Below are 18,934 nucleotides of genomic sequence, written 5' to 3'. Positions count from 1 at the left end.
AGTTCAGCAAAAGCCTCTCAGAGTATCATCCTGGACTTGTAAAGGAAAAGCCTTTCTTACTGGTTTTGCCACATATTTTGAATATATTATAAATACAGTCAGAAACAAACCATTTTCCTTTAAATTTCAAGATTTATTTTATGCTCCGTTCTTCAAACTATGTTTAAAGCAGGCCATCCTTTGCACCTGACCACTTGGAAAYGAGCCTTTTACACTTCACATGATTTCGGCATGTTCTGCTTGTGTTGCCGTTGTTCATCCCAGAAAACTGTCATGGARCTCAGCCTCCTAAATTGGCTTTTCTAAATTTTCTGAAAGCAATCYGTCACGTGATGACTCCATAGTGCTTATAAGGATACTAGTCCCATATTTTTCTTTATATATCCCTAAGGGGTCGTGTTACCAGTAGAGTTTACTTGGGACATAGGTTATTTTTGCTACTAAATGTAAATGCTGTTACGCTTTCCTGTCTGAACAGATCTCACATAAAGATCTTCTAGTGTGGGTCAGTAGTAATGGGAGAGAYGGAGCTGAGCCACTGCTTATCCCTCTTTGCCTTTCCACACTAAAGATTCATTCGAACTGAATCCTTTCAACTCTTGAAAGAGCGAATGGCTTTATTTTTAAGGACTAAAGCTGGTATGTTAAATATAATGGGAAAACAACAGGGTTGAAATTAAATTTGGCTAGTGACTTTTAGTGAAAGCTGTTTCTAAGTGGAGAAAAAGTGGGAGCTTTTAGGATCACTGTTTGCTTTGGAAATAGAATTAACCTTAGAGAGAACACAAACAGAGCCCTTAGGTTTTAGACTGACTATACTTGGAGTAGAGCTGGGAACTGATGCATCGTAGGCTGACTCCTGGACGCTAAGCTACTTTATTTTCTCTGGAAACTATTATTTTGAAATCATGCACAGTGCAAATCATGTCCACTTCTAACCAAGCGAACCAGGTTTTCCTGTAGCATCAAAATGAGCTTAGGCAGTCAAGGCTGGTGAACTTCACAGAACTACATCCAAAATGAAGGAAAGGTCATTGCAGATCTTGTCGCCTGATCTGAAGAGGCGTTCCTGACTTGTTGTCATCCATGTGTCTGCAGTACCAACTCACAGATAGTAGAATGTTCATTTTAATRTTTCTTCATACTTTAAGCTCAGCCTGTGCAGGAGTCAAAGAGAATGATTTGCTGAATCTATCAAAACATACGTTTATATTAATTGCAGTACTTGAGTGCTGAATCAACTGTACGTTCGCACTTCTCTGTTGCTTTTTTTGCCAAAGGATTGCTTCAGCACATCCTGGCACTATCACTTGCTTTCTGATTATTTAGAAAGAGCCAAGAGTGAGCAGAGCTGTACTTCATCCCTGTTCTAAGTCAGCAGTTGGCCAATAGCCTTAACTTCTTCCTTTGGATCTCATCGGGGCTTTTATAAGCTAAATGAGAGAGAATCAGGGCTTCAGTCTTTTCCAGAACTTGTTAATATCATATTCAGTTAATTCAAAAGGTGCCATAGGTGCAGTTCTAGGGAGAGTTATGGTCTTACTGCTTGTAGGGGGAGTTTGCGCAGAGCAGCAGATGCGGAGGCATTAGTGATTTACTGAGTGGCTCTTTGCCCTGTGACTTCTTATTAAATCAGCATATACATATCTGTGATGCTAAGAGAAATACTGTTGCTAGATGTGACACTTGGGATGAAGCCAAAGTGCAAGCCCTTGGCTTACTTGGGATAAGTAAAATGGATAACTAAGGTTCTCCATGACGTCTTTGCTAAATTACATAGGTATTGTGCTTTTTGAAATAAACTTGTCGCGTAACATTTCTGTTTAKTGCCTTCCATAACCTGTTATTTCCTAACTTTATTCATTAAATTTATGATTGGTATTGGGAGCATTTGGTTATTAAGTTTGTCTAGCCCTTCATATTATAATACTCTGCTTTGTATTGCTGTAACTATAACAAATATGTAACCGCTAGAGTTTTCCAAGCCTAGTCTCAGGATGATTTCTTTTTTAAGACTTTTAGCCAAAAGAGTTCATTTGCTTCCAAGAATGAGTCAATTCAATAATCTCACTGGTTTAAAAAGAAATAAAAAAAAAAACCTCAAAAAAAACAAGCCTAACATCTACAGAATTGGGAAAAGATATCTAATATTATGAATGTGACTGGCCTTCTGCTGTTCCTTTGAAATATGCTCATGCTTATTAAAACTGTATATATTTGAAAATTTGCAGTTCACATATGCTTAATAGTGATGACTTCTGTTTCAGCTGTTAAGCTCCCCCAAGGCTGCGTTTGAGCGTACTTGGAGGTTTTCCCCTGAACTGCAGTTTTCGGCAGCCGTGGGATGCGCTGGATGGGGCTAGCGTGCCGGGGGGAAGCGCTGCCCGGCGCAGGTGCGGCGGGGCTGCGGGACGCTGCCGTGCAGGGCACCTGGGGCTGAAGTAATGCCAGGAGCAGCGTGTCGCTTGGGCAGGCCTGTGAACGCCCGTCAGGGCACTGACCGCTGTCCTGGAAAGCTGGACCCTTTCTTAGGGGGTTATACACTGCTGGGCGAGGAAATGAAASTGTTTTTCAGAAACTCTCCCTGCTTGCACATTCCTGGTTTGATACTGAGATGCACGCGAAGGCGTTGCAGATGCCACTGAAACCTCTAAGACCTGAGCCTTGAAAATGTAAAGGTGTAAGAGTAAGAAATGAATGATTAGGCCTTTGACATCTCAAATTGCTTGTCAGTAAATACATTAATTATGAATCATTCCCGTGCTAATATCAACAAGATAAAAGCACAGTGCACACGTGGTGCCATGAGTCACCACTTGTATGTAGGGTCAATACTGAAAATGAGTGGATCAGTGCTGCCGTGTAATACTGCCACGATWAAGCAAAATATAAAGGATGCACACTCCACAAAGCTTCTTTGCATAAAATTCATCTGCACCTCAAGATGGAAGGCTGGTTGGAGTAGAGGCTTTTAGGAACTCATATTATTTATTTTCTCTTGGTTTTGGTTTACGTTTCGTTTTGCTGATACCAACAGAAGAARTTTTATCACTTGTGTAGGGTACAGTTATTACTAGGCAGCCAATGAAATTGCTTGTATAGTGGGTAATGAATTTGCCTTGGCTTTAATTTAGCTATTACGAGCAAAAAGAGCCATACAGGTACCACAGCAGGGCTTCTGTGCAGGCGGGGGATAGCTTTAGTCTGTTATCAGCTCCAGGATCTGTGCTGCGGCCTCTTTGCTTCTGCCGCTCTCTGAGCGACCTGGGCTAAGCGAAGGTCTAACCGCTCGGCACGCGGAGGAGGTCTCGCGTTTCCCAAGCGCGTGCCGAAGCTTTCTTCGGCGTACGTGAAGGCCCGGGCCATGCAAACGCACGCTGCGGTGGTCCTGTGCTGCTCGTCGGAACTCCCTGCTGCCTGCACGTCACAAGTTCAAAGTCAGGGGGTAAAACGCTGGCACCCCTTGAAGTCAGCGGAGGTTTTGCTGTTGACTGAAACGAACCTAGGATTTCTCCCTTAACTCTGTAGCCTTGGTTTTCAGAGAAGCAGCAGCTGGGCCGTGCTTGCGTCTGTTGATGTTTGTGCTGCGTGCTGTACTTTAATATTCCAAGTATTTTTAAATATATTTTATTTGCTCTAATTGTGCTTTGTGGGAAACTAAATTGAATGTGTATTTAAGGGCCCCAGAGATCTGCTATGTTGAACAATACTGGGAGAAGCTGAACATCTGCTTGATACTTGGACACAGCTTTAAGAGAACTCCAAATGGTTCAAAAAATTCTAGAAACTCTAAAAAACTTTTAAGTTCTGAATGTTGTCACTCAAGCAATAAATTATGTCCTTACATAGAAATTAAAAAGTAGAAAACTCAATACAACTCCTATGCCAGCAGAAAAAGTATAAAAGAGTAAGGGAAAAGAAAATCAAACATGTTGAAATTTTACAATCATTTTACACAGAGGAAAATTTGAAATTGGATTCTGGGATATAACACAAACGGGCTTCATACTAAAATGAAGATGTTTTAAGAGTGGTTGTGTTGTTTTAACAAATGCCTATTTTATCAGTCATATTTTACATGTAAAATGAAATGGACTTTATAGTAAATAGATGTTTAATTTTGATTAACAATTTCTTATTATAAGGAAAATATACAGAATTCATGTGGAAATCAGTTTACTGTTGTTTACTCAAAGATAGTACTTTGCTGCAAATTTTTAAATATAAGAAAATGCATTTAATAGCAATCTTTCATGATATCATCATTATTTATGGATATAACATTCAAAGTATGGAAAATCAGTTGTGGATCAAAATGACCATAAAAACAGTAACCCAAAGAACCTTATAAACATGTCAACACCCATCATTTATCCACAGATTGCTCATACCAATGTAAAAAACATATAAAATGTACTATAATTTTCAACATATGGTTTACTTCGTTGCATTGTTCATTATTTTACCTACGTAGTACCTGTGTTAAAATCCAGGAAATCGTATTATGAAGAGAAGGCTATTTATCGAACTAAGGTACAGGGTAACTTCATTCTTTTCGTGCCATGAACATATACCAACAGTGATTAAAAAATAAAAATTTATTTACAAAATATTGATGCATACATATTACACAAGTCAGCTCTATCTAAGGTTTTTATTTTTAAACAGTATCTGTAGCAACCAACTATTTGCATTGGTTTATCATAGTGCAAACGGTAATGTTGCAAAGGCAGATTACAATGTGGGATTATAATTTCAATGTTAGACTTCTCTGCTGCCTTTTGTTTTACTACACCTAGAAAACTATTCACTTTCATTTAAAAAATATCTATTTCTTGYGAATGTTGAACAGTGTTGTACCTGAGGAGAGGGCAAATTCATTATTATWCTAAATTCTTTCAATTAGATAACTTTCTTTGTATTTACTCAGCCTGYTTACGTAGCACCATTGCCATTGATTACTATCATACTAATGAAAAAAAAGGAATGGAAACACGCTAAATACACTCTACGAACCCCAATTTCAGGATTTGTCCAGTTATGTGGAATTTCTTTTTATACATYTCACAATTCTGCATTATATATTCAAGTGTTTAAGGACATTTCTGGTGGCATTGTGTAGTGGTGTGTATGTTACCGGTATATATTTTCCTGTAAATACAACATTAAGTGAAGCTGTGAAGAAATAGATTTAAAAGCCCGCTCCTGTTCGTGGGTGACAAGGAGCTTGCTTTTGGTTACCAGCCTATGTTGAAACCTGCATGTAAATTTGTGTCTGAACGACTGAACATTGATTCCCTCGCAATGTAAGAAATTTGTTTGTTAAATCCGGTGATTTTGATTGTAGCTTTTCTTTTTCRGTGGTTAACAGCCAGCCGCTAGCTATCGATACTGTCTCTTAGTTCGCGTTCTGCAGCGTGTGGTGCTAGCTCTGCTCTGTCCCGTAGCCTGTCCTACAGCACGTTGGGTGGCGGCAATGCCTGGTGTACATGATTTCACAGTTTCAAAGACTGATGAGGGGATATAACTTTTTTTTGGTAGCTTCCACAATTTATGGAGTAGTGGAGCTARCGACGATCTCATGAGCACCCACAACGATCCACTACCATAGCTGGTATCTTTCCATATATTATTTGTTCTTTTCCGTTGAAATACAGCATATTTATGGGAGACATCTTGGTAGGGGTGCAGCAGGGGCCTGCCGAACCTCTAGGATTTGCTTGGTGTACCAGATGAGTGTGTGGGTATTTTTGTAAAAATACAAATTCACATTCTCCAGAGCAGTAATTGGCTTTGTATCGTTTAGGTGCTATAATCCAGTCCCATCCAAAAGCTTCAAAATCCACTGTCAGCGGGTAGCGACAACATCGGGATTCTGTTGAGTGCTCGTCACAGTCGAGGCCAAAATCTCTGCGGGATCTTTTTGGGGTGTCTGTGACTCTGACCTCTAAAAATGGATTCTGTGAGGAGAGGAAATGGAAGTTGAAATATTACTGAAGTAACTATGAGTAAGCTCAGTAAAAACGTGAAAACAGATAATATCTCAGATACTGATCATATCAAATTAATATTCTCAAATAACGTTTGTAAATCTTTCCAAAGTTCTACCCCTCAGAGAATTTCTGCTACATTTGACCACTTCTTAAGGATTATTTCTCTTTTTCATGCTGAGGACCAAAATTTACCTGATGTTCCTCTGTAAGGAGCTATAATTTCTTTCTGTAGTTATCATCTCAATGCTAGCCAACATCACCTCTGTTAACTACTAAAAGACAGTTTCAGCAATGTGGAGGATGCTGGATTTTTTGTTGCCTTCCCCACCCCACCCCCCATCTTATAATAAGAGCTACTTATCTTCTACAGAACCCCTCAAAAGAAACAAACAAACAAAAAATCCAAAAACATTTACGGGGCGGGGTCTGACTGGTGCTGGTCCCCCTTTTGTGAGTCCTYCTGAAGTTCCTTGCACAAAGATTGTGTTCAGTGTGGGCTTTGAGGGAGGCTGCTTTTCCAGCCAAGGGAGGACAGAAATTGCTCCATAAYTGCTAACTGCTTTGAATGACTGAGATGGTTTCACCTGTTAGTACAGGCTACTTTTACTTCACAGCTTTCACCTCTGCTCGGGGGCTGAATTACTGTACAGAATTTGCATGGGCAGCTAATATTTTGGCTCCTTGAAGAGCCTTGTGGCCAAGAATGTACTTTTGGCAAGTCTCTGAGCCACATGCTTTGCACCAAACATGCGTCTCCACAGTCACCACTTGAGAATAGAAAGAAATTGCAATGTTTACAGTCACAAGCTTGAAAAACGTCTTGAAGTTTCCTCCTTTCTACGTTAATTTGAGCATGGTGTGTTTATTTGGCACATTGTTGGCTTAACCAGACTGCTGAGTTTGCATGACCAGGAATGCACAGCACTGTTCTTCAAGAGTGAATAACAGCCCAGCTAACTTTGTGCTGCACGGGTTTCTCCGTTCCATAGATGCCCACCCTTATGGCTACAACTGCCTCAGCACTGCAGAAGATGCCCTGCTGCTCAAGAGCAAGGGGAGGTGAACGATGCAGGAGGTGGAAAAAAGGACCTGAGTGCAGGGGCTGCARGAGAAGACCTGCTGCCAGCCGGTGAGTACCCCACTGCTCACAGGGTGCTACAGCTCAGCCCCCGTGCCAAGGAGCCRGAGCGAGAGGTGCTCACGCCAGGGAGGGCCAGGCCTATCCTGGGCAGCAGAAGAGGCCTCGAGGAACGTGGAGAAGACGCATCGCCTCTTATGCTAGCTGCATGTGCGTATGAGCCTGCACCGCTGTCCAATCAGGCTGTTCTTACAGATGATAACCATGGSAAAACCACGGGTTATCAATGTGTGCAAAAACACAGTACTAAGTAATCGAGTGGATGGAGGTAGTAGGGACATCCCTTATTGTAAGACTCAGCTGGCCTGTTTCAGTTATGGGAGATTGACTTCTATAATCGACCTATAATTAAGATATTACAGTGTTTTCTTTAGTTTTCTTTTAAGTGTATTGTACCACTAAGAAACTAAGCATTAAATAGATGCGTGAACAGCTTTACCTWCCGCAAGATATTTTGTTCAAAAGCAGGAATTTCTTGGTTGTAATTGTTTCAGTAATGTAGATAGGTTCAGGATTTTTACAGGTTGAAAATGATTCGTGATTTGGGGAAATAAACAACAAGGAAAACACTGTAGTTTAACTGGTACACTTCAGATTTAATTTGTTCGTTTATACTTACAAAAAGAAAGCAGATAGCTATTTTATGTTCTAAAGCCAAGATCTTTCTCGTCATTAGGTACCACTGATTGTATTGAGCAGGCTTTCTCTATTCAAGCACCTCTAGTAGACGGAATGAGGCATTCTATCACTTCGCAAGAGGTACGCAATTTAAGATAGATTATGAAAAAGATTTTTTCTCACCTTCATAAACATAGGTAGTTCTCGTTTTCCTTAAGAAAAAATATATGCATACAGGTCTAAGGAGAAACTCTCTCATGGTTTGAATGCAAAAAAACTTGTCAACAATATCTGAGGCAACACAAGTTGAGGCAACAACAAGTGAGAGAACCTAATGCCTATTCTTTTTAACTTCATACAAAATAACTTCTTATTAAGCAGTATTTGAACTTTTTCCTAATCTCTCGAATCTGAAAACAATGTTGCTTCAGCAGTACCATCCATAAGTAATCACCAAAGCATTTTCCAGTTAATGCCTCTCAACATCTCTCTGAAGTAATGTAACTGTCTCAATTTTTCAAATATGGAGAGGAATGTTTTGTGATTTTGACATGATTAGAGAGCAAAGAATTGAAGGAACTGGGTTAACAGAACTTTTATCTACCACTCCCTCAGCAATGCTTCCATTTTCTCCTTAAAACACAACTTAAATGCTTTCCAATAAAATGCAAGATGTTTAAATGGGATTTTTCTAAATAAACTTACCAATCCATCTTCACCTGGTCCTGGGAAAGTTACAGCAAGATCTTGTCCATTCTCATCAAAAGCTTTTATTTCGATGCCTAAATTGGATTCAGGCTGTTTGAGCCAATTTTGCAGCACTGTCTTCACATCGATACTCTGCCAAATACCAGTGCCTGGGTTCATGTCAAGTTTCAAAGATCGAATTCCAGTATATCTTGTACCGTCTTTCATGGGTTTAATAAGTCTCAGGATCTGCACAAACACTGTTGTAGGTTTTTGGACTTGCCTCAAGTATATCCACAACTGGGCCTTTACTACTTTGTTATATTGTATTTTAGAGCTAAACTTAAAGAAGCAACATTTTGGTTTTCCCTCCATTTGTACAAGAAAATCAGCTATAAATGAATGGAAAGAACAGATTACTGAACAGGGAACAGAAAGAGATATGCATATATAAACCCATTTTTTCCAGACTGTTTAGGACATCTTACAAAATGTTATAAACAGAATATCAGTAACAAAGTGGATGTAACGTAATTCATTTTCTGAGTTTTACATGCTACAGCMAATTTAATGGATGTCAACAAAATCATTATGCTGTCAACTGAAAGTAACATAATATGATAAGGAATCCATGGTCTTTTTGTAAACAGACTAAAATGAGATTTGGTTAAACATTTTCTAAGGAGATCTCACTGGTCCATTAAACTCTGTAGGCTATTCATTCAGAAGTGTGCACAGGCTGAAATTCAAAAATGATCGGGAATGTCAAAAAGAAAGAAGCTGTGGAAGACTCAGTCCTCAGCTTTCCCAGGGCTCTTGATGGCTGGACTAGCTAATCAGACCTGCAGGCAGGCTAATGAAGCTGCAAAAAAATCTCTTCCCCATACAGAAATTACCTGGAGACAAGGCACAAACAGCCTATTCCACTCTGCAATGACTCCTACCAACACATTTCTGGCACTTATCTCCTGAATTCCTCCCTAAAGCATGCAGAATAGCACCTTTACATCAGCTGACTCTACATTTGTGTGGTCTTCCAGATATTTCTAATTTAGTAAATAATATTAGTGTGCTATGTATCATACAAACAGAGGCACCTGTGGGCAAACACTCTATATGAATGAACACTGCTTTCTTTTTTCAGTGGAAAAAAGGTATAATTAGTGTTACTCTAAGGATCACCTTTTCTTCTCATTTGAACAATATTATAGGAAAGTTATTAGCAGTGCAATGTTCTTGTTTCCTGTAGCCTGTAATACAGCTATTTTACCTCCTCATGACAATATCTTTCCGTGCTAGGATAAAATGAGTAATACTAATTTTAAATGGTGCAGAGCTTTGACATTCATAAACCTCCTCTTTAAAGATAACTGTTTCTTAGTGCTTTTAAAATAGTTTAAAGGCTTTTTATGAAAAGTATGAAATGAACTGCAAATTAACAGATCAATGAAACATAATAACCTTTTTTCAGTCACTGTAATCATATTATGGTTCAATAAAAAAATAGTTATAAAAACTTGGGCATAATAGGCTGGAATAAAACTGCTGGCAGACCTCAACTACAGCACTGATAGGACTGCAATAATTGCTATTAAGTACCCAATTTACTACCTAAAGTTACAAATTTTACATATGAAGTTAATTTTTAATCGATGTGTACATTTTTAGCTGGCTACAGCAGCTGATTTTATTCTAGTATGAGTATTGTAATGATATCTGTTACGGGTAACAAATCTATGCCTTATATGTCCTGTTATCTTTTTCTTTTTTGACATCATATTCTTAAGTGTTATTTAAAAAAAACAGCTGCCATAGCCAAATACTTTAGCTGATGAAGAACATAAGATACTATAGTATTAGCTGTGCAAAAGATACTTGATAGGAGTCGTAGCAGATGTTTAGCACTCAGAAGATAACTTAGAATCTGCTCATTCAGTAAATGCCTTCATTCTTCCCTGGCACAATTACTGGAGCTGATTGCTATAACATGGACATTTTAACATTTAAATCTATTGCACACATATTTGCTTTTAATATATAGTTTTAACTGAGAGGTGGGTGGTGCTAGTTTATGGGATCAGCAAAGAAGCAAGAATTTAACTCTATACTTGCACTTACTATAATGTTTGCAGTTAAGTAGCTCTAGTGCTCTAACTTGTATTTCTGCTAATTTCTGCTGCTCTTAAAAACATCAGTGAGTGAAACCTTWCTCAGAGAAAAATAGTTACCTCGTTATCTGCAGTGGGGCTTTATCTTTGTGATAGGCAATGCCTTGAATCCTGCAAATAATGAAGTTAATTGAACTGCAAGCCTCACTTGCTTTCTAAGGCAACTGGCAAATTCTAAGTGCTACAGGCATACATACTATAAGGAGCAGGAAAACGAACAGTAAAACAGAAGATCACAGCAAGGTCATTTGAACCTRACTCAAATTCTTTAAAAATAAGCTCTTCTCCCTCCCTCGAGCACACTTCAGCCAGCAGCCTGTTGGGAGAGACTGAGAAGGAGTTCGGTTGCTCTACAGCACGGAGACAACTCTTTCAGTGGAGCAGCATGATAGGAAAGCAGCAGGGTTACTTACACTCCGTAGGCATTGTGATAATAGTTTCTGTTGTGGCATGATAGTCATCATCTTCCAAAGAACCATCACTACTATCATCTCTCTGGACGTCATACTGATCAATCAATTCCTGTAGCGGAGGAGCTTTGGGTAAAAGTTGTTTAATAACATCCCTGCTAATATTAGGAGCTTGTTCCAGGCGCAGTTTGCTGAGGATTTGAATTTTTATGGCTTCTATTCTGGAAGATTTTGTGTTCTGTCTCCATGTACAAGCATTGCACAGTCCATCTTTCTCAGCATTCTCTGTTGGCTGACTACTATCATCAAGAGCCACCGGATCAACTGAAATCAGCATGAACAGGTAAATATAAACATAGACTGCTAGCTTTTGCATGATCTCACGTTCAGTGCAGCTTTTTTTTTTTTCCTTTTCCCCCCCCTCTCCTCCTCTCTCTTTTTCTTGTAGTACTAAACAGATCCGTGAAAGCAAATGCAATCTGAGAGACAGCTTGCCACACTGGTGTACCTTATATATTCCAAGGGGGCTTTTATACTCCAAGTTTGATTAGGCTCATGTCGTCAAAACCCAGGATTGGTCGTTGTACCAACAATGAATCTGGCCGTCAGAGGTTAAAGCCCTGTCTATCACAAGCCACTAGACAGCRTTTAGTTACAGCCAAGGGTGAACTGATTTATCTGGTCGCTTCATAGAGGATATGCCTTCGCATACTGAAAGGATATAGTTCCAGTATTATGGGCAGCAGTACTGGAAGACAGCAYTATCATTTTTAAATATATACTGACTGTATATTTTTACTATTAATCAAGGCAGAGCTCTTGCTAAAGTTGCTTAAGACTTCTATCAGTATTTTTGACTAGAAGTTTGCCTTTTATTTTTTTTTCCAATCCCAAAAGATTATTATTAGCAGGCAGGAAAAGTACTTTATAAATACATTGCAATCCACTAATTTATTTTGCTCAACAACTAAAACACACTCAGCAGTTTATAGGTCAGAAAACCTTAATAGGGGAAAAAATCTAAAGTACTACTGAATGTTTTGCATGTATATTCTTATAAGTAAATTAATCTCTAGCTGTTTGTTCCTTTAGCATATATAAAAATCAATAGTACACATCCTTTACTGAAGGGTATGAACTATTAATTCTGTAAAACTGAATTTATCTCCTCTTAATGCCTTTCATTAGGTCAGCAGAATCCTCAGCAGTAAATCAAATACTGGGAGAACTTTAGTAGAAAAGGTAGTTTTATAAGGAATATCTTTAGCTACTCACTCTAATACTATGCAGAAATAGTCCAATTTGCTTTTCACATTATCAATGAAAGTACTGAAAGAATGTTTAAATCTGTACTGTGAATATATCATCTTTTTCCATGACATCTTTTATTTCAGTTAAAATGTCTTCGTATTATGCCAACTTAGTGACGTCTTCCTGTGCTGCTTTTGCTTTCTACTGAAATATGTGTAAATTCTCTATATTCTGCTTATATTTTAAAAGTACAGTTTTAATATGCTTTCTGCTTTAAAGTAGATRGCACATTTATATCTGCAAGCAAGTCTTAATAAAAGCAATACATCTAGACATGATTTTACAGTTTATGGTTTATAAAAGCAGACAGCAATGTAGCTCGCATCTGATGTAGTGTTAGCAAGGATTTTGGCATTCAAACATAGTTTGGAAGGTAGCTTTTCTTTTCTTTTTAAACAGTAAACATAAATCATGGAATTAGATATGCCATAGTTTGCCTAAGTTAGCACTGAATTGGCAGTTTCGTGATGAGTTTCTCTTCTTTTTCAATTTTGAATACTCCTAAAGATGTAGTAAACTTTTTTTTTTTTTTTTTTGACATATGTTCATACAGGAAAAAAAATCGCATACAGACTGACGTGGGGCAGAACTTCTAAAGAGCTGCTTTTCTGCAGCTCTTTTTTTTTCATRTTATTTTGTATCACCTTTCCAGGGCATGCATATCACACAGCAGAGAACGGAGCCTAATACGCAGGTCCTTACCAGTGATGTAAATCACAAGGGCGCAATTGAAACTGATTGTCCTGCACTGGTGTAAAGCTGATGCAAGCAATAAATGTATGGTGCTCACAAATTCCAGGCATATGGCCTTAGGGTCAGATTGCGGTACTCTGATTCCAGCAAAATCCATATTTGAAGCAAGCAGTTTGACTTCTTATCTCCCGAGCATTTGTTTGTGCAACTGTTCTCGACCTGTAGAAATGTGAATGGGTGCATGGTTCACCAGAACTCAAAGTCAGGTTAAATTCRAGTTTCTCAGTAAAGACCTCCTGTCATGTCTATAACAGATACTACTTTAAGCAGGCTGTTAGTGTTCTTTTAGTCTAGAGAGGCCAGTACATTTTAAGTCCTGGATCTTTACGGAAGGTGCATATGATGATTCACAATAAGAAGCTTTTTAAAAAGGACTAACCCTGTTTCAGATTCTAGTGGTGCTTTTCTTTCATTTCTTTCATTTTCTTTCATTTCTTTTCTTTTTTCTTTTCTTGCAATGGAATAATAATCTATCATAACAAAACTGTTTTTTTTTTTCAATCTTTCAACTTATTTTAAGCTAGAATGGCTCAAACAATTTGTTATAAAAGGGAATCTGCTCCTAGGTGGAGACCTTGGCATGTAGCTACACTATAAAAACTTTTTAAGGAGAATTATGGCCATCAATAAACAAGTAGAAATTATGATACAGTCATTAATATCAGAGTAATCAAATGCCCTGGCAGATTATGGCTATGAGCCACTAACTGTGTTGGAGAGGGTACAAAGAAGTCGTCAGAGCAGCAATGCCTCCAAGACTGTGTCTCCTCTTTGAAAGTGGTCTGCAACTGCTTGGGGGGGATCAGGGGCCACATTTCCATCTGGCCTGCTCTTTCTCCTTTGAGGTCTTTCCCACTCTGACTGTGGCTAGCTTATGAGCTAATACATAAAGAAATTCACAATTTTTCCCCGGTCTCTTGCAATAATTCTGTTAATCTGCAAAAACGGTCACATTTTTCCCTGAAAAATATCACCGACTTTTTTTCCCCACTGACTTTTCTCTGAAGGAGAATTGAGCTTGCCCTCAGCCACCAAGCTGGCACGTCGCAGCAGAAGTATCTTACCAAGAACCGTGTATCTGCTAGTTACTTGGGAGAGGGAGACGGCAATGGCATTGGAACGGCAACATGGACACTACCAGAGAGGATAAAATCCCCAGGATTCAGCAGTAGGTGCACAACCAAAAGCAGTATCTTTCTAGTATTTTCCTCATAAAATGCATTTCATATCAATGTTAGATGTTGTACTCTGAACAGTCTCTAGACAGCAGAGTAACTTTCTCTTCATCTTTCTTTGTTGTTGTTGTTGCCATTTGTTTCTTTGGTACGAGGCTGCAAGAATTTGGAAGAGAGCTTAAATGGTTGCCGCTTCATCAGGACTTACCGAAGGATCTGATAATTTCCTAATCATACTGTAGGTGAGTTGTTTATCTTTCTTTTTGACTTCTGCTGCTTGTAGTGTTTTTGGAAAGTGATAACCACAGATGTAAGGGCAGATGACAAAGTAACCAGATATAAATTATTCAAAAAAACCCTCTTGCAACAACAATAATAATAATAAGAAGAAAATACATTGCCACCAATGACACGAAAGAAGAGTTAAAAATGAAATTCACATCTTACTGAACTCTATGGCATTTTAATATTATCTTTGGGATTTGTGTCATTCGACCCACTGTGCCTGCCAATACTGGAGAGTATTCCCAATCCCAGCTATTCAAAGATCATGAGTCAGGCCCCCAAAATCAAGCAGTATAAGGATGTGTTTCTTTCAAAAGAGGGCAGCTCACGTGACATCCCCCCACCTATCTGTCAGCTTCTCCTTTCCTTTCCTTCCCTTTCCTCCTTTTGTGCTTGGAAAATGTAGACCAAATCTGATCTGACTGAYACGGCGGTTTCGAAGATACTGTGTTATTGTGAGTTTTGTGAAAAAAAACAGTGACGGTGCAGAGGAGCAGGAGATTACTAATGCCCTCCCCGAGGAGACGGCAAACGGAGCCCAACCATTACCCATGCTTTTTGGCAACGCTTAATTAGCCAATGAGCGTGTGCTCGTTACTCGTTAGTCAGCATCAGCACGCTGATGGCTCTGGACGGGCCGCAGCGCGTCGCCCCCCGTCTGGCCAGCAATCCGTAAAAAATAGCTGGGAAGCGCCTCGGGATTTGAGCTCACTGCGGGGGTGAGCCCCAGGGACGTGGGGGGCGAGGAGGCAGAGCTGCCGGGGGAGGAAGCCGCGGCTGGGGCGGGGAGCGCGAGGGAGGGACGTGGCGACCGCCTAAGAATTTAGGCTGCTCCGTTCCGTTGCTGAGCTAAATTTTCAGAGATTTCTTTATAACCTGGGAACCTGGAAGGCCAGAGATGTATTCCTTTCCCTCCCGCTCCCTTTTTTTAAAAAGAAGTAAACCCTTTTTTTAAAAAGAAGTAAAATGGAAAGTTTCACACAACTGATTTACTTCAGAACGTAGAACTTAAAGCAAAAAAAAAAAAAAAAAAAAAATCAGACGTTTCGAAAAGCCCTGTGAAATTGTGAGCGTCGTTTACGCGGCTTTTAAGCCTTCCTTCAGAACGAGGCACCTCCCGCCCCCGATTTTGAAACGAACGTTAGCGGGGCGCTGCCGGAGCCCCGCGCGAGACGCCCGCTTCGTCGCCCGGCGCCCGACTTCCGTGCGAGGGCAGAGTATCGGAACGGTCAGAAAATCCCACCTAAAACCTTTTGGCCTGGATTCGCCTCTCGGTTGCAGTAAAGCTGGCAGTAGTGCTGATGAAGTAATTTTGGTCAGGACAGCAACGTTTCAAGACGATGACACGGGACGGAGTTAGGGCATTTTGAGCGTGCAACCGTCGGCTCGGCTACCTTAACTCGTGAGGCGCTTGCTCCCGGCCACCGGGCCGCAACGCGGCGCTTCGAGCCCCGGGGGCGGCTGCAGGAGCTGCGCCCCGAAACCTCACAGCGACAGAAAGTCTGCGAACCGGGGCAGGCCGGGCCGGAGCCGGCTAAGTGCTCCGACGGGGCGCTCTTCTCCTCGCGTCCTCCCTGCCGCCGAGGGAGAAGCCGGCCCCGGCAGGGAAGGGGCGGCGGGAGCCCGCGGCCGCCCAGCCTTGGCCCCGCGAGCGAAGGGCGGCGGGCCAGCGAGAGGGCTTCTGGAAGGAAGGCCGCCACCGCCGCCGCCACCACCGCCGCGCGCCGAGGGCCGCCCGCACGCCCCGGTGCCGCCGCTCGGCTCGCCGGCCGGAGCATCGTTTCCACGTGCGCGTGGTTGACCCCTCTGAAACGCCGCAGCGCCTCGTTTCGGGACCGMTAACTGTAGGAGAGCTTTTGCCCTCCRAGGAGGATGATTTCCAGGCTTCGAGGGCCGGGRTTTGGGATTCGGCGTGCGCAGCCTGTCGCCTGCTGGGTCGGCTCGGCATTGCACGCGCCGGCAAAGGAGAGCGGCGCGTGCGGCCCCGCGGAGGCGGAGAGGAGGGTTTCTCTCCTTTCACTACCTGGGAGGCTAAAATTTAACAGGTGTTTGGGGAGAAAAAACAGGAAAATGCCGCTTTAAGAAACGCAGTGAGTCTAATTCTGCTTCATCTTTCCCACCACTGTGCTGGAAGGGTTTAGATCCAAAGGAAGCTGTACGTGGAAGAGATCCGGCTCTTCATCTTGAGCCGCTCTGGTACTGCTCTCCCTAGTGCCTGCACACCACCCTTGCTTCTGTCCCCCTCCACGGTTCTGCCTCCACCAAACAGAGATGCAGCCGGGCCGGGGACAGCCTGTAAAACCTGGCCCCTGCTTCCGCACSTATTACGAAGCTGTTAGTCTAGCTTTGTATCGTTAGCGCCTAGATGCATGTTTAAATGTTGCAAACGTGAGCAGTTCRCAAGGGAAGACAGCTCCAACGATCGTAAGACATCGCTGGCGGAATACCCCAAGTACTGCCTGCTCCGCACGAGCGCTAAAATTTTTAGCTGCTTATGTGCCAGAAGGATGCACAGTAGCTGATCTCCTGATGCTGCTCCAAGCAAGCAGCTAGAATAAGGTAGACGAAAATTATCACACTGCTTTTCCTCTCCTTTTTGCAATGTCCTGTCCTGTCACAGCATACGCAGAGGGCTGAGTAGCACTGCCCTGCCTGGCGAGCACCAAAGGTGCCCTGCCCTCGGGGGACGCAGCACCCACCGGGAGGCCTAGCAGAAGCCCAGCACCTCTCCTGGCTGCGCCCGGGTGTGCTGGCACCGTAAGTGGAGCTGCAGCCTGCTGTTTAATCCAGTGCCTTTAGGGCACAGGAAAATAAATTAAAAATTATTGAAGAGAATTGTGCCATGGRTGCCTTCACAAGTTCTAAAGACCCCATTTTGAGTAACAGTGAACACATTTAACCATATTACATTGGAAATGACTGTTGTTTGCGTAGCACCTTGGAAAGCTGTGCCAAGCAAAGATGTTCTTTGTTTCAGGGAGCTCTTTGAGTGGTCTCAAGCCGTGTCAGCCAAGAGTGGAACGGGACAATGCAGCACAAGTCCAAGGTCATAGAAATGCCCTACGATTGCAGTTACAACCTGGGCATAGCACAGCATTTTATTTTTATTCGCTAATGAWAATTTAATCAAGAAATATTTTTCAGTATAAAGGTGCAATCTGTAATTTGTAGATAGTGAGACAGTCACTAGCTTCAGTAATTTCTCTGTACAGCTAGATATGATGTGTGTTATTTTCAGTTAGATAAGAACAGAGTCCCAAAATGCTCTTAATCTTTACATTACAGTATTTACAAGGAGGATATAGTTACCTGCAAAAAAGTCAGCTTCCAAAGTTGACTAATTAGAACCAACTAGAATTGGGACAGAGTTGCCCTTTGAGTACTGGTATTAGTATGCAATTTCTGTAAGAGATCCTTTGTGCTTTATGAACTTCTTACTTCTAGAACTGGTGTATTTGCTGTGCACCGGTGTAAATCATAGCAAACCTGTTTGCTACAAGGTGAACTTCAAGGCATTGGTCACTTGGAAGGTGTGACTGACCAGACACTTGTGTTGGGGGGGGCGGCCAAGAGTACGGCTGCTAGAAATATGCTGAAGGATCCATTATCGCAAGGAGAAACAATTGCTTTAGGACATCGTTCGCAGCTCTCTGGTTTCCAAAGGAATAGCTGCAGAGCACCGCCACACCGACGGATGCTGGAACGGTGGCTCGTCTCCCCCCCAGGCAGAGCTCTCACCAATGGGAATAAGTACATCTCGGTTCCTCAGCAGTGAAGGACTGAGCYGAAGGTGATTCACTTAAATGTTAATTTGGGGGAGGTCTGGTTTCTTCTCGTGACAAAGAAAACTCTCTTGCAAAGGCATATGTTTGAGGCTTACCTTACAAGCAACTTTTCTTCCCTTCTTTCTTCCACAGGATTAGAAAACAGGTGAAAAAAAGGTAGCAGAAAGCCAAGGAATAGGAAAAATCTTGCCCAAATGTTCTAACTCTGCCTAGTTTTARCTAGCTTTGAATTGCTATGGAATTGCTTCTGATGTGTGATTTATGTTGATAGAAATTGCTGCTCACAGCAGGCAGAATTTTTATTTTGGCAGCTGTATGTTTTTGATTAATTACAAATGGCTTCAAGTCTGTTTCTGAGAAATGGATGAAGAATTTAATTGTTTTTATCTTATCTAAACTAGTTCATTTGTCTCTCGCAGCAAACTCATCTAAACAGTAAAGTTAGTTGAAATATCAGTTACAATTTGCATCCACATATTCTCAAAGTTCACAAATTTCCGTACTAGCAGCCAKTATAGAGCAATGATTTTTTTTCCAGAACACTTGTTTTGTGAATGATACTTGTTTTCTATAMATCAGCTCAGAAAGAACATGTGTTTTAACAATGAGCC

General features: G+C 41.2%; 2 protein-coding genes across 2 annotated transcripts in view; one reads left to right on the top strand and one right to left on the bottom strand.

Annotated features, from left to right (window-relative positions):
- Positions 1–4,160: 4,160 nt before the first annotated feature.
- MSTN (myostatin) lies at positions 4,161–11,503 on the bottom strand. Its single transcript, XM_085321463.1, has 3 exons — positions 11,018–11,503; positions 8,455–8,828; positions 4,161–5,960 (listed from the first exon to the last, which is right to left on the bottom strand). Exons 1-3 carry the CDS (start codon positions 11,388–11,390, stop codon positions 5,580–5,582), a joined length of 1,128 nt encoding a protein of 375 aa, XP_085177589.1. The 5' UTR covers positions 11,391–11,503; the 3' UTR covers positions 4,161–5,579.
- A 2,880-nt stretch (positions 11,504–14,383) lies between these two features.
- Positions 14,384–18,934, top strand: part of AKAP19 (A-kinase anchoring protein 19) — a 29,119-nt gene continuing 24,568 nt past the window's right edge. Inside the window, exon 1 of the mRNA XM_085321481.1 lies at positions 14,384–14,495. The gene's annotated coding sequence lies outside the window, so the exon portion shown is untranslated. The remainder of the gene's footprint in view (positions 14,496–18,934) is intronic.

Source organism: Rhea americana, unplaced genomic scaffold (assembly GCF_003343005.1).
Source record: "Rhea americana isolate MKP2758 unplaced genomic scaffold, rheAme1 scaffold_12, whole genome shotgun sequence".
In the NCBI taxonomy this organism is placed as follows: Eukaryota; Metazoa; Chordata; class Aves; order Rheiformes; family Rheidae; genus Rhea; species Rhea americana.
Note: the sequence above shows the minus strand (reverse complement) of the source record. Positions and strands in the feature narration are given on the sequence as shown.